This window comes from Manis javanica, chromosome 11, assembly GCF_040802235.1.
Source record: "Manis javanica isolate MJ-LG chromosome 11, MJ_LKY, whole genome shotgun sequence".
In the NCBI taxonomy this organism is placed as follows: Eukaryota; Metazoa; Chordata; class Mammalia; order Pholidota; family Manidae; genus Manis; species Manis javanica.
Genome location: NC_133166.1, coordinates 29,055,906 through 29,068,284, shown reverse-complemented (window position 1 = coordinate 29,068,284; position 12,379 = coordinate 29,055,906). Strand labels below are relative to the sequence as shown.

The following is a 12,379-nucleotide window of genomic DNA, read 5'->3' as shown; positions in this document are numbered from 1 at the left end:
GAGGAATTGAGAGGACAAAGAAAACTTATATTTGGAAGCGTCAATTAACAAAGAACGCTAAAGTGCATTTGGTTTGGGGTAGTAATTTGTAGAAAAGTCAGTAATTTGTTTGTGCAACCTTCTGGGCTCTGAATTCCCTCTCTGGTGGAAGGGGCACCTTCTACTCTCCAGGGACAGGGAAGGCACCTTTCACATGGGAGGTGTATTTCCCAGTTTGGGGGCAGAGGGTCACTGTATCCTTCCCGCCCTGTTTATCTAGTCACTTTAAAGTCATCATTAGGCATGGTGACACATCTTGGGGCAGCCTGACCTGGGCCTCTCCAGTTTGTCACAATCATTTGGTTGCATTTATGACCTTGTTTGGTCTGTTAAAGAAAATTCAACTGAGGAAATCTGAAGATCTATCTGGTTTCATTAAGCCAGTCATGAATGGGGCAGCATCCCATTTAGCAAGTAGTGATACTCAGAGTTGCTCAAAGTGAAAGGTTTTTATAGAAAGGATAGGCAAGAAGTTATTAGCAAAAGGAAAGATTGGTTCAGGCCAGGACATTCTGTTTTTGTGGGGGAACGGGTTTTTATCACGCAGTTTACTTTACTAGTGCTGATCCAGAAATTGACTGTTAAAAGGTCACATTCCTGGGATAGGGTGTAATGACGTCTCAGTTGGCTGTTGAGGGCAAATGACTTCATTTTGGCATGTTATTTCTCAACAAGTCCTAACCTAGCCCTCTAGCCTTAACTCTGGGCATATTCCCTGCATTCTCCAAGCTCCTACCACTCTGGAGTAGCCAGGGTTTCTGTATACCACCATCCTTACAATCACCTTTATCAGAAAGCAGGCAACGTCCTAGACTCTTCTCATCTCTCACCACCCGAGTATCAGACGGTCTTCAGGCCATTCCCTGAATCTGCCTTACATGCTCGGGTCTGAGTCCATCCCCATCCCTGCTGCCACTTAGTTTGGGCTCTCACCTTTGCTTGGAACAAAGCAGTCCTGTGAGTCATCTCCCTGATTTCTGTTTCTCTCCCCTTCCGATCCCTCCTGCGCTACCACCAGGTGATCATCCTGAAATTCGTATTTGATTAAATCTGCTTGTTATCTGGTGCCTTCCTAGAACTTCGGGATAAAACCCAACCTCTTTAGTCTGAGGGTCCTTATATAGTCTGCTCCTGAATATTCCTCCTTGGGTTTTGAACAAGACTTTTTTTGAACACGGCTTTTTAAGTGCATTTTCCCTGTCCTGTTTACCCTTTCCTGATAGATGAGTTCTGGGGTCATATCCTGGGCAAAAATCTTCCTGGACTCCCTCTGACAGAGCTAGTCAATCCTTATAATATGCTCCTGTTATGTTATATTGTTGTATTATTTCATTGGGCCACTTAAATGTGAAGCACAGGGCTACAGAGGGGGAAAAAGGTCCAGACCTGGATTCAAATCCTATTTCATCACTTGCTAATTTCATAACCTCAAGTAATGTACCTGATACCTCTGAACCTCAGCTTTCTGTAATATGAAGATGGTAAAAACAGCCCAACCTAACAGGCACTCACTAAATGCTCCATCCAGCATGGTTTTGCAACTGATTGCTTTTCTGCTCTCCCCACGAAAAAGCGAACTCCTTGAGGCCAAGATCATGGAATGCTTATCTACTTGCCTAGTGCTTTCATTTTATTTGGCAAATAGCAGCTCAGTAAATGTTAATGTAGAGCAGCATTACTGTACATAGGGTCAGTGTGTCCAGAAGATGCTTTCAGGGACTGTCACTTGGGATTGATTTACCCAGTGGGCCAAGTAGTCCAGAGTTCTTAGAGTCAGTATACCTGGGGATGATGTGTTCCTGTGGGATTATGCTCCCTTTTGAGTCAACGTGTATGTACAGGATGATGTCCAGAATCAAGGTTTTATGGACATACTGTGTCCATGAGCTCAGAGTACTGTACGGTTAGACCATCCACTGACAAGTATTCTCCTAAGGCCAAAATGCCCATGACCTGTTATTAGGGGCCCATCAGGGAAAGTACAGAACATACCACTTTTACCTACAAAACTGTTCTCTACCAGAGCAACCATCAGAATGAGGTTCGACACTGGCTAACTGGTGCTGAATAGCTTCTGCAGGGAGGAGGAACTAAGTGAGAAATGGGGGTGGTGGGCCATGACTTAGGGCTGGTTGGAAGGACTAATCAGAGTGGCTAAGGTCAGTGGAATAATGGGAAATGACTTGAAGATGGATTCGTATTGGAAGGTTCTTGTCAGGAAAATCAGAACTGGGTTCTTTGGGAAGCTAAGGGCCTGTGAAGGGAGAATTTTTGTTCAAGCGCCCTGAACAGGGAATTTAATGTGGTACGGTGGACAAGCAGGGCTGGGCAGGGAGTCTGCCCTTTGCAGTGGTAGGTTTATAGGTGGTGGAGTATTGTCCCATTTTTGTGGACTCTGGAAGCTCTATCCTAAGTGCTCACTTCCTAACTGTTCCCAGTGGATTGCTGCTTCTTTCCCCAGTCCTGCTGGCAGTCTGCTTCCACACCCCCTCGGCCTGGAGTGGCGATGCATGGAGCACCCACCAGGCAGGGCGGAGAGCAAAACCACCTCTACCATGTGTGCTGAGCCAGTTTCTCATGAGTTTCTGCCTCTCCATTTCCTGGGCTTGTACTGCCTTAATTCAGGTTACCTATATTTCTTACTTGGTCTACTTCAATCCACCTTTCACATGGCAAGGGGCATGATGATCTTGAAAGGCACTCTGGGCTTTCTTCAGAAACTTTCGGGGGTCTCTAAGCTATTCTGGTGTTGACAAGCTTTTGTCAATTATTCTTTTGCTATCTGTCCTTTGTGCAAATACTCCACCATTCAGTCTTTTCACCATGTCCAGACCACAGCCTATTTCTGCCTTGTACAGTCTATTTTCCCTTCCAGGAACACCTCCTGGCCATCTTTTAAGCTCCAATCCACAGGTCTAGTTTCACCTCCTTAGTGAAAAATCTTCCCCAGTGACTCCTCTGGGCTCCTGTGGCTTACAATCCCAACTCCAGCAAACAGGTCCTGCTTTTGGCTGCACATGGCTTGAAGAAGGTATGTCTTCTGAGGGATGGTATTTCTTCTGTCTTCTGTTCTATGCTTCTCAGGAGAGGATTAAAGCGTACCAGACTCTGAGAAACCTCTAAGGAAAGAGGGTGGCTTGGATTTTGCACTCTGGACCTAAATAGTGCTTGGGAGGCTGAATTTGGAAAAGGATTAAGCAACATAAAAGATGTGGCATAGAGAGTAGTTAATTTCACTTGTTTCTGAACTTCACAAGAGGATAACATACATTGTTTTTTAAGACTAGTTTTTTCATGGAACATTTTAAGGCTCACTGCTCTGCTTACAGCTGCAGACCCTTGTGTCCTTCTGTTTTAGACATGTCTCCTACAAACAAAATATGGCTGAGGTTCCTTTTGCTTTAAAATTCAATTTTTTTCCTTCTGGCTAGTTTAATCCTTTTCCAGGAATCAACCCTGGAATTTAATCATGTATACTTAAAAAGACGGAAGTTAACTACCCACACAAAAAAATATCAAAACACAAACATCTGAACTCTGATCAATACTCTTCCCACTGTACACACAATTTTTAACCTCACAACTTGGCATAATCATTGTCATTTTACGTATGTTCACGTTTTCAACATGTAAAACATTACTATCCACATCTTACATGACATCCAGATCTTGTATTTCCTAAAGTTACATTCCCTCAGACTCAGAATTATGATCCAGGCAGGGGTTCATGTTGCTCATCACTTTCAAACTATATTCAACTTTAGACATTTTATCTACCTCACTTACTGTATGCTTACTGTGTACCAGGCACTATTCTCTGCACATGTTAACTTTGTATTTATTAACTCATGAAATTCTTAACACTTTAATGGGCTATGTATTTTTCCCCCACATCTTATGACCCCAATTTTGTCTTTCCTAAGGTTACCTGTCTCAGAACGAGAGTGCAGATCCAAGCCTTCCTCACCCCTTAGTACCCTGATCACCTTTTCACTTCAATACGTCAACACACCTCGGCCCCTGGACAGTGACCTATTTCTTTCTCAATCTAAGACATCTCACAGTGCCTGGAGAGAATTCTAGGTATCAGATGAAAGGTTACCTCTAGCCTACCAAGTCTCTGGGAAATACCACCTAGTTTTTGCTTAGATTCAGCCAGTGGCCGACCTCAGCAAAACCCAAGACTGCTTTTATTACATCAGCACTGGAAAATTTACTGAGGTCTTTGGAAAACCTCTTTAAACTTAACTCTACAGATTCTAGTTCTGCCTCCTTCAAGCACAGTGGCAGACAGCTCCACCCTGTTATTCAAGTATGCTAACACACTGACCTCTACCTACTCCTTCGGTTCAGACTAAGTATGCAATTTTCTCAATTGTTTTCCCTCCATGGGTTCTCAGCCTTATCTCCCATGGGAACCACAGGACCCATGAAGAAATGCTTTGGTGTGATCAGTGAAGTCATGCCCAACACATGGCCCACTTCCCAAGGTGCTTACTGCCTGGGTTCTGTGTGAACTCCAAGACAATTTTCTCTTTTCTACCCAGCAGTAAACTCATGTTAAGATGGAATCCATTTATAAAAGATAGGCTGTTTATTCAGAGTCATAAGCAACTGATTGACTCAGTGTGACTCAAACCACAAAACAACCATTTCTATTCAGTCCACTCTGAGCCCCAGGGTGGGGCCCAGACCTGCAGGAGAGCTGCCTGGGGCCTGTTCACAGGTTCACAAGTTTCTCATTGAGGGCAATCTGTGACTGGGTGAGATTGGCCAGGTAGGTCACCATCAGCAGGTCCTGGAAGATAAAGAAGCCACAGTGAGTGAGGGGATGGGTGGAAAGGGAGCAGAGAGGTGGTACTGGCCACTTGCATGGTGGACAATGGGTCTGAGGACAGTCCTGGATAAATGACAGCTGGGAGACGCTGAGGAAGAGTTGATGGTAGAGAACAAGAAGGAAATGCTTGAGAACACTTTCTCACTTCCATTGATACACTTATCAAGGGGTGCTTTAGCTGGGATCCACGGTTAGGATATAGTGGGGTTCTGTGAACTAGATGGGAAAAATAAGAAGTTGCCATTTTCATTAATCTCTGAATTTTAGCCTAATTTTTCAACCATGAATCTAGACGACAACTGTATCAACAGTGCCTGAGACAATGGAATCAACAAAGGATAAGGGAAGAAATCTCCAAATGTGTACTATCTCTTCCTTCCTCGCAATGTGGACTGCAAGGGGGTCAAAGGCAAAGCCCTGTCTCCTGTCCCTCTCTACGTCATCTCCAACTCCCTTCCCATGTGTGTATGTGCAGGGGAGGCATGGGCTCCCTGAAGCTCAGGGAAGGCACTCACATTGATGTTGCTGTTGAGCATGGTCTCGAAGTCATCAGGAACTATCTTGGGCACTTGGTTAACAAGACTCATTAGGAAGCGGCCCACTGTATTGTCAGCTGATACCTTTCCAGACTGAGCACCAAACAAAGATTCAATGAGGCACAGTTAATTCTCACCACTGAGGACCAGCACTTCCCCAGCAACTCTCTCAGCGATCCTGCAGTGAAGCTGTGCCCTCCTCCTTTCCTTCCGTCCCCCTCCTCACCAGCACGTCCTCTGCGTACTGCAGCACTGTGCTGAGGGCGTCCTGGATGCGGGCGGATGCCCCTCCTACTTGCTGCAAGTCACTTGAGAGTCCAATGACCCGGTTGGAGCTAAAACAAGTCTTCATGATCAGGTCAACTGTGGGGGTGGGTTGGGGAGGTGTAAGAGACACAAACTCAGTTAGCCCACAAGGAGCAAGGTGACCTCTAACCTTCCTGCTAACTCTCCCACTTTCCTTCAGACTCAGTCAACTTGCCCTAATTCCCTTATTAGCTTGTCTTCCTCCTGCGAGAGCTCAACTCCTGCACCAAGTATGCCAATCACTGGTTTTGGTCTCATATAAATGGCCATGTAATTTCTAGTTCTGACCATTTCTCCACCTCTAACAGTTTCACAAATAATTCCTTTAGTCCCATTTATATAGGAGAATGACTGACTTCTAGTCATCACAAACCTTAGATCTAACCCACCCAAGGCCCTTCCTTCATCAACCTCCACCCCTGAAAAATGCCAAAGACCTCAAAAGAGGGTATGGGAAAATAACTTACCTCCGATTCGTTCAGTGTCATAATAAGCATATTTCACTGTCAGGGGTGTGAACATCACTCCCATGGTCCTCCCAGGGACACCCATTAAAGTGCTGGGGAGAGAGAAATCAAGGTAAGTAAAGGCCTTGGGAGAGGGTTTCCATGTCTAGTCCAGGCTGGGAAAGCAGTCATACCAAGAGTATGGCTCCCAAGGTTCTAAGGTAGGCAGGCTAGGACCACTCAAACCCCAGAGGTCTCACAGAAACAAGCCACTTTCTTCCCTTAGTTCATTCCACACACCAAACCATTGGCCTATGAGAGAGGACTCAGCTTTTGGGCCCATTCTGGTCCCTTTGGAGGATTATTCCACACACTGTGCAACCTCAGTGATGATATGACAAGATGCTGGGTTTCCCTGTGTAGCTGGCTGCCTAAACGTCTACCTTCATGGCAAAAAGACATAGGACAGGTCTTTCTGGGACTGAGCCCTTCATCAGCACTGAAAAAACAAACCAACTCTGGCTCACCAAGATCAGACTGGATGCTACATGTAATCTCACTGAAGGTGACTGCCTTTATCATATCAACTGAACACTTTCAGGTGGATCTTGATGAGTCTGGAACACATGGAAGCTAAGAAATGAGACAATGGCTACAACTTAGAGATACACCAATTGGCCCGTAAGAGCTTGGCATCTACCATTTTTGTCTCACTGCTTAACGGTTAACTGGCTACATAGTGTCAGACAGAGAAACAGCACAACAGTGTAAAAGATGCACTAACAAATGTCTTCATATTAACCAGAAAATACAATCCTTTCAATTCCTGTAGCAGCCCCTTCTTCGGCATACCTACTCTTTCCTAACATTACCCACTGACCAACATTTAACAAGCTGCAAGCTCAATAATGTATCAATACCATACAGTTATTGTCACCAAAACTGTACTCAACCCTGGGTTAATAGATGTGTTCAAAATAAGGACAGTTCTCCTGTCGGCTGTACTATCCTGAGTCCTGTGCTCAGCTCTAGGGATAACAACAAATTAAAGGATAACAGAAAAAAAGCACTGAACATGTGAAGAATCATGACCAGAATACCATGTGAAGGTTAATTGCAGGAACTATGAAGAGTCAGCTTTTAGAAAAGACAGTATGAGAAACATGACAGCTTTTTCAAATACCTCAAGAGCTGCCATTTCAAACTGGTTAAAACCAATGAGTAGAAATCTTGGATACAACTAGGATCAGTGGGCGGAAATTTCACCCACAGATTTTGTTTCATAGTAAATCCTCTCTAATAACTGTTGAAAGTGAGGAACAGGCAGTAGGTCATACACTGAAGGATTAAACTGCATGGGGTGGAGGTGTGGTATTATCCAAGCATGGCATGAACTAGATAGGCTTTTATGCCCTTGTAGCCCAAGACTCTGATCACCTGACATAGGCCTTGATGCTCATGTGGCCATTCTGGAGGCTCGTGTCCACAGTGAGGTGAATGGGGCTGGGAGCTTCCCGACTGTAGTACTCATGGATCAGCACGGAGTGCTCTGTAATATCATGGCCGGTAGCATACCTAGACAATGGAACACAGTAGTGGACTCACGTCTACATGTGACATCAATCCCAAGCCCAATGGTGGCACGCGTGTCTCAATGTACCTGACACCCTATGGTAGTGATATCCCAGTGACACCCCAAATGCCAAAACCATAAATACAATGAAAACTTTTATCAAATCAAAGGCTGACTTAGAGCTCTTGAAAAATTCCAAGTCACCAGAAAGGCTAAAAAGACTTGCTCAGTAAAAACTACAATTCACAATAAATACTCTTGGCCTCACAGGATCAGAATTGCCAGCAAAAGGTAACACACGTTCAGCAGTCTGGCGCCCACAGGGAGTACGGCATCTATCTGGCGGCTAAAAGCCTTGGCAATCACTGAGACATTTTCCACCTCCCAACCCCGCCAACTTACCAGCCCAGAATGAGCTCATTTGGAGAGACTTTCTTGTGTAGTTCATACATGTTCTTAGCAAACTCCATATCAACAGCCACCTAAGAAGGACGGCAGGAATGCTGAGCCAAAAGTCTACAGAAAACCGGAGAGAAGGGGCAAGAGGCCACCCCACAGCCAGAAGAGGCACGGGAAGCACGTGAACGTGCAACAAAGCACTCTTGAGCTGCAGAGGCTCCAGGTGTGAGTACAACATGCTATGCAGGAAAGGCCTGCAGAGGGGAGCGAGTGAACACCTACAACCTACACAGGGGAGGCTCAAATTCCCACCTACCTCATCTTCTGACTCATTGTGGGGCACTGAAAAGCAGTTGGTGACTTCCACGGAGTGCTTGTCAACAGTTCCTGTGAAAGAGGATTGTCCTTGTGTCATAAAATCCTGGGCTCCCAAGATGTCCGGCTACTTTCCAAAAGCTTTCAGAAGTCTCCTCAAAGTCAATGAACAAAAAACTGAACTCATGAGCTCCAAGTTCAGCTATGTGCATCAATGGAACAGGATTCTCCAGAGAACTAAAACTCTGAAGTGATTCCCAGCTCCTTCTTTAACCATCAATATATAGGGTATAGTCTTCCCTTACAAGGTCTTTGCCTACTTGTCCTGTTAGCAGTCCCACTTCGATCATCACTGTATGACCTTCACTTTCAGTCTTTAGACTTTCTCTTTATAAACAGATCTGCAGACCTATCTGGAAGATTCTAATAATATCTATATAGACCACCTACACAGAAGCCTAATTTCAGAGCACAATTTTAGGAAGCTTCACCTGTACCTTCTTCAGCCATCACAACCTTAACCCTATCATCATCCAAACACCTTTCACTGTGAACTTGAAACATCACTGTCAGTCTTTTACCACACTCTTCTAACTCTTCAAGTTGATATCTTTACTCTCACTACATTTGTTTCCTGATCTCACTAGGACTGCTAGTCCCTTGATTCTCCATTTTTTCCTAATCTCCTGGCACCTCCCACCCCAGGCTTTAAGTGCGTCCCTTTCTACCACAGACCTACACATTGCCTATATCCACTTCCTATGGTGTCTGTCCTCTTGGCTGAAACTATGTTCCTAAACCGATGTTCCTATTCTTCATCGTATTTGACCTCTCATCAGTGTTCAACAGATCTGATCACTTTAAGCTTCTGAAACAGTTAAGTCTTTTATATTCTATGCCACTATGACACCCTTCTATTACAGCATTTACCACATTACAGTCTACTTATTTGCATGAGTATATCTTCATCTTGATTTTAAGGTTAGAGTAGAGCTTCTTTTATCAAATGTTGAATTTTCAGCACCTAACAGTTTTGTGGAACATAAAAGGTAGCAGTGACTTCATTTAACCAAGTGAAATATATTTCATGAACATCTGAGAAAATTGCTAAGTTCCTAGCAAACAATGTTATCTTCACTCTTCAGTAAGGGCCGCCTAACACCTAGCAGTATCTCTGGATCTGGAAGAGAATCTGAAGATCAAGATTATACTTGGTCTAACTACGGTCACTAAGGAAACCCTGGGTGGAGAATTGTTTTCGTAGATAAACACCTCCAGTAAGTTTGATGAATTTGATAGTGCAGCTGAAAGTTAAGTTAGTATTTGTAGAGTGCCAAATCAGTGATACAAAAAGCATGTATTATTGACACTCAAAACAGGGCGCAAAACAGGGCACAGACACAATGCTATCATACTTTGAGAGGTTAAGAAGAGGGGTGAGGGTGAGGGTTGGGATGAAGGACTGTTAACACTCCTCCCAGCACCTGGAAGATGAGTGGAACTTAAACAAGTGAGAGGGAACAGGGAAGACACTTGATGCAGAGAATACAAAGGCTTGTTTGAGAAAAACCATGGCAATGTTATAATTTAGTTCTCAAAAAGACTAAGTCTAAAGTAGCCCTTGAAAGAAGGTAATTTGACCCAAGGCACATGGCTAAAACTCGGTGGAGTCTGCCTACAAACCCTGTCCTCTCTCCAATACATCAGTTGTCTTCTATGGTGGAAGGACTATGTTCAAGAGAAAGAAAAATATGCCTGCAACTGGAGTGGAATCACAAAGATATTGAAAATCTGTGATTATGATGGAGTGAAAATCAATTTGATGGGACCAGTAGTCACGACAGAGAGAGACATACAATCAGTAATCATTCTTTGGTGTATCTCAAATTTTACAAGTTACTTTAACATAAAATATCTATTCTCTAAATTTTGAACAGGGGCAGGGAAAACGTTCAATTTGAAGGTTAAGCAGTATCTCAAACAGGTAATACAATCATTTGTCCAAATGTAGAATAAAAAATCGCACTGGGGGAACAGGGTTTATCGAATTACGAACTAGTATTAGGGAGACTTGAAGGACAGAAGGTGGAGCTTAGATGTTTAGGAAAGCAGAGTATTACTGAAACTCTAAAAGGCTCTCTACCAAATTGGTTTACTTGCAGAGAGGGATATCTTTTTGCACATTTCCCCGCTCCTTTGCTAACTGGTTAGGAACTTCTTTGTAAACTCCTGAAAGATAAAGACGTTTAATCAGCAGATAAGGGGGAAAACATGGTCATTGGGTTTAGGGAGTTAAGGGCTTCTAACTTCCCAGTTACCATTTGGACTCATTTTTGGAAGACTGGGATTAACCATTCTTGACATAAGTACTGTTGGGTGAGTTAAAAATAAAATACAAGTCACTCAGCACACAATATTCATTCAACACACAGCCCCTCACGTATATTATGTCACCCAGAACCAACAATCCGACAAAATATTTTTTAAAGTTCTTTGGGAAGGTAAGTCGCAGGAGAAAGGTGGGATGGAGAAAACAGGTAAGAAGTTAATGGGATGAGAAAACACGGGAACAAGATCAAAGAGAAGTGAGAGAAGAGAACGTTCATTTTCTGACCACTCACCCAGCAGGGTCCCGATTACACGGGCAGCGCCCTCGTTGCGTCGCTCGTAGCTGTCCACGATGGAGGCCAAAATGACCGGGTGCAGCCGGACCACGCGGCCGCCGGGGAAGGCGCCCGGGAGGGCCGGGCCAGGCAGCGCCTGCGCGGGCGTCTGCGCTGCGGCGGGCGCCGAGGCCGAGGTCTGGCCCGGGGCCGCGGCAGCGGCGGCCGCCGCCGGGTCTGAAGATGAGGCTGCAGCGGGCGCCGGAGCTGCAGCCGGCGCGGACGCCGAAGCGGGCGCGGGCGCTGGAACCGAGGCTGGGGCTGGGGCTGGGGCTGGGGCTGGGGCCGCAGCCGGGGCTGGGGCTGGAGCCGCGGGAGTAGCGCTTGCCGGTGCGGCTAGCGCAGCCATCTTGTCGAGAGAGAAGGAACCGGGAGCGGAAGAGAACGAGTTAGCGAACATTAGGAGCGCGATAGGCTGAATATGCACCACGAGAACTAGATCTTTGTATCTATTGGTTACTGATGATGCTTCTTCACGGCACTGGGATCTCCTGCTCCGAGTTTGTGCTCTTTTATTTTGGTCCTATGTGCACTCAGTGTGATCGGAGCTAAAAGTTCCGAGCACTCTTGGGTCCTCGCTGGGAGAAGAGAAACAAGGCATTCTGCGTAGCTGCCGCCAGATGGACCCAGAGAGCTGCGTAAGAGTCGCAGTTCATTTCAAAGAAGTAAGGTCACTCAAAGTGCCTTTCAAAGGGCTTTGTTCTTGACAGCATCATAAGGCGTCAATACGGTGGTTTGTTCATTCAACAATTTGAATATGTGCCAGATGCTCTTTTAGGCGCTTGGGATGTGTCAATGGACAAAGCAAGGATCGTTGTCCTTGAAAAGTTTACACTCTAGAGGGGAGAGACAAATAAGTACATTATATAATATGTTAGAATGTGATAAGTGCTACAAAAAGGAAAAAAGCAGTGGAGAAAAAGGAGGAATTAGGGTTAGTCACAATGAGAATGTGGGATCTGAGTGGACTTGAGGGTCTGAGAGAGACGGCCGTTAGTGGAGGGAGGCGACAGCTACTGGCAAAGGCCTTAGGGCAGGAGCAGGCCTGTGTGTGTGAGGATGCTCTGTGGTGCCTGGAGATGGGCCTTTAAATAGGAATGGGGGAGCAGATCGTTAGACCTCCTAGGCCGTGGTAAGAACTTTGATCCCTATCCTAGTGGGATGGGGAGCCACTGCCGGGCTCTGAGCAGGGGAGGGTCATGGTCTATCTCAGTTTCGAAAGATCACTTGGGCTTCTTTGAGAAAAATAGACGGAGAGGGAGGTG

General features: G+C 45.2%; 1 protein-coding gene across 1 annotated transcript; it reads right to left on the bottom strand.

The window, feature by feature from the left end:
- Window positions 1–4,610: 4,610 nt before the first annotated feature.
- On the bottom strand, window positions 4,611–11,478 carry EIF3F (eukaryotic translation initiation factor 3 subunit F). The gene is made up of 8 exons (XM_017651090.3): window positions 11,073–11,478; window positions 8,453–8,523; window positions 8,140–8,219; window positions 7,602–7,739; window positions 6,186–6,277; window positions 5,639–5,775; window positions 5,392–5,505; window positions 4,611–4,837 (listed from the first exon to the last, which is right to left on the bottom strand). The coding sequence occupies exons 1-8, from the start codon at window positions 11,461–11,463 to the stop codon at window positions 4,760–4,762; spliced, it is 1,101 nt and encodes a 366-aa protein (XP_017506579.3). The 5' UTR covers window positions 11,464–11,478; the 3' UTR covers window positions 4,611–4,759.
- Between the last annotated feature and the right edge of the window lie 901 nt (window positions 11,479–12,379).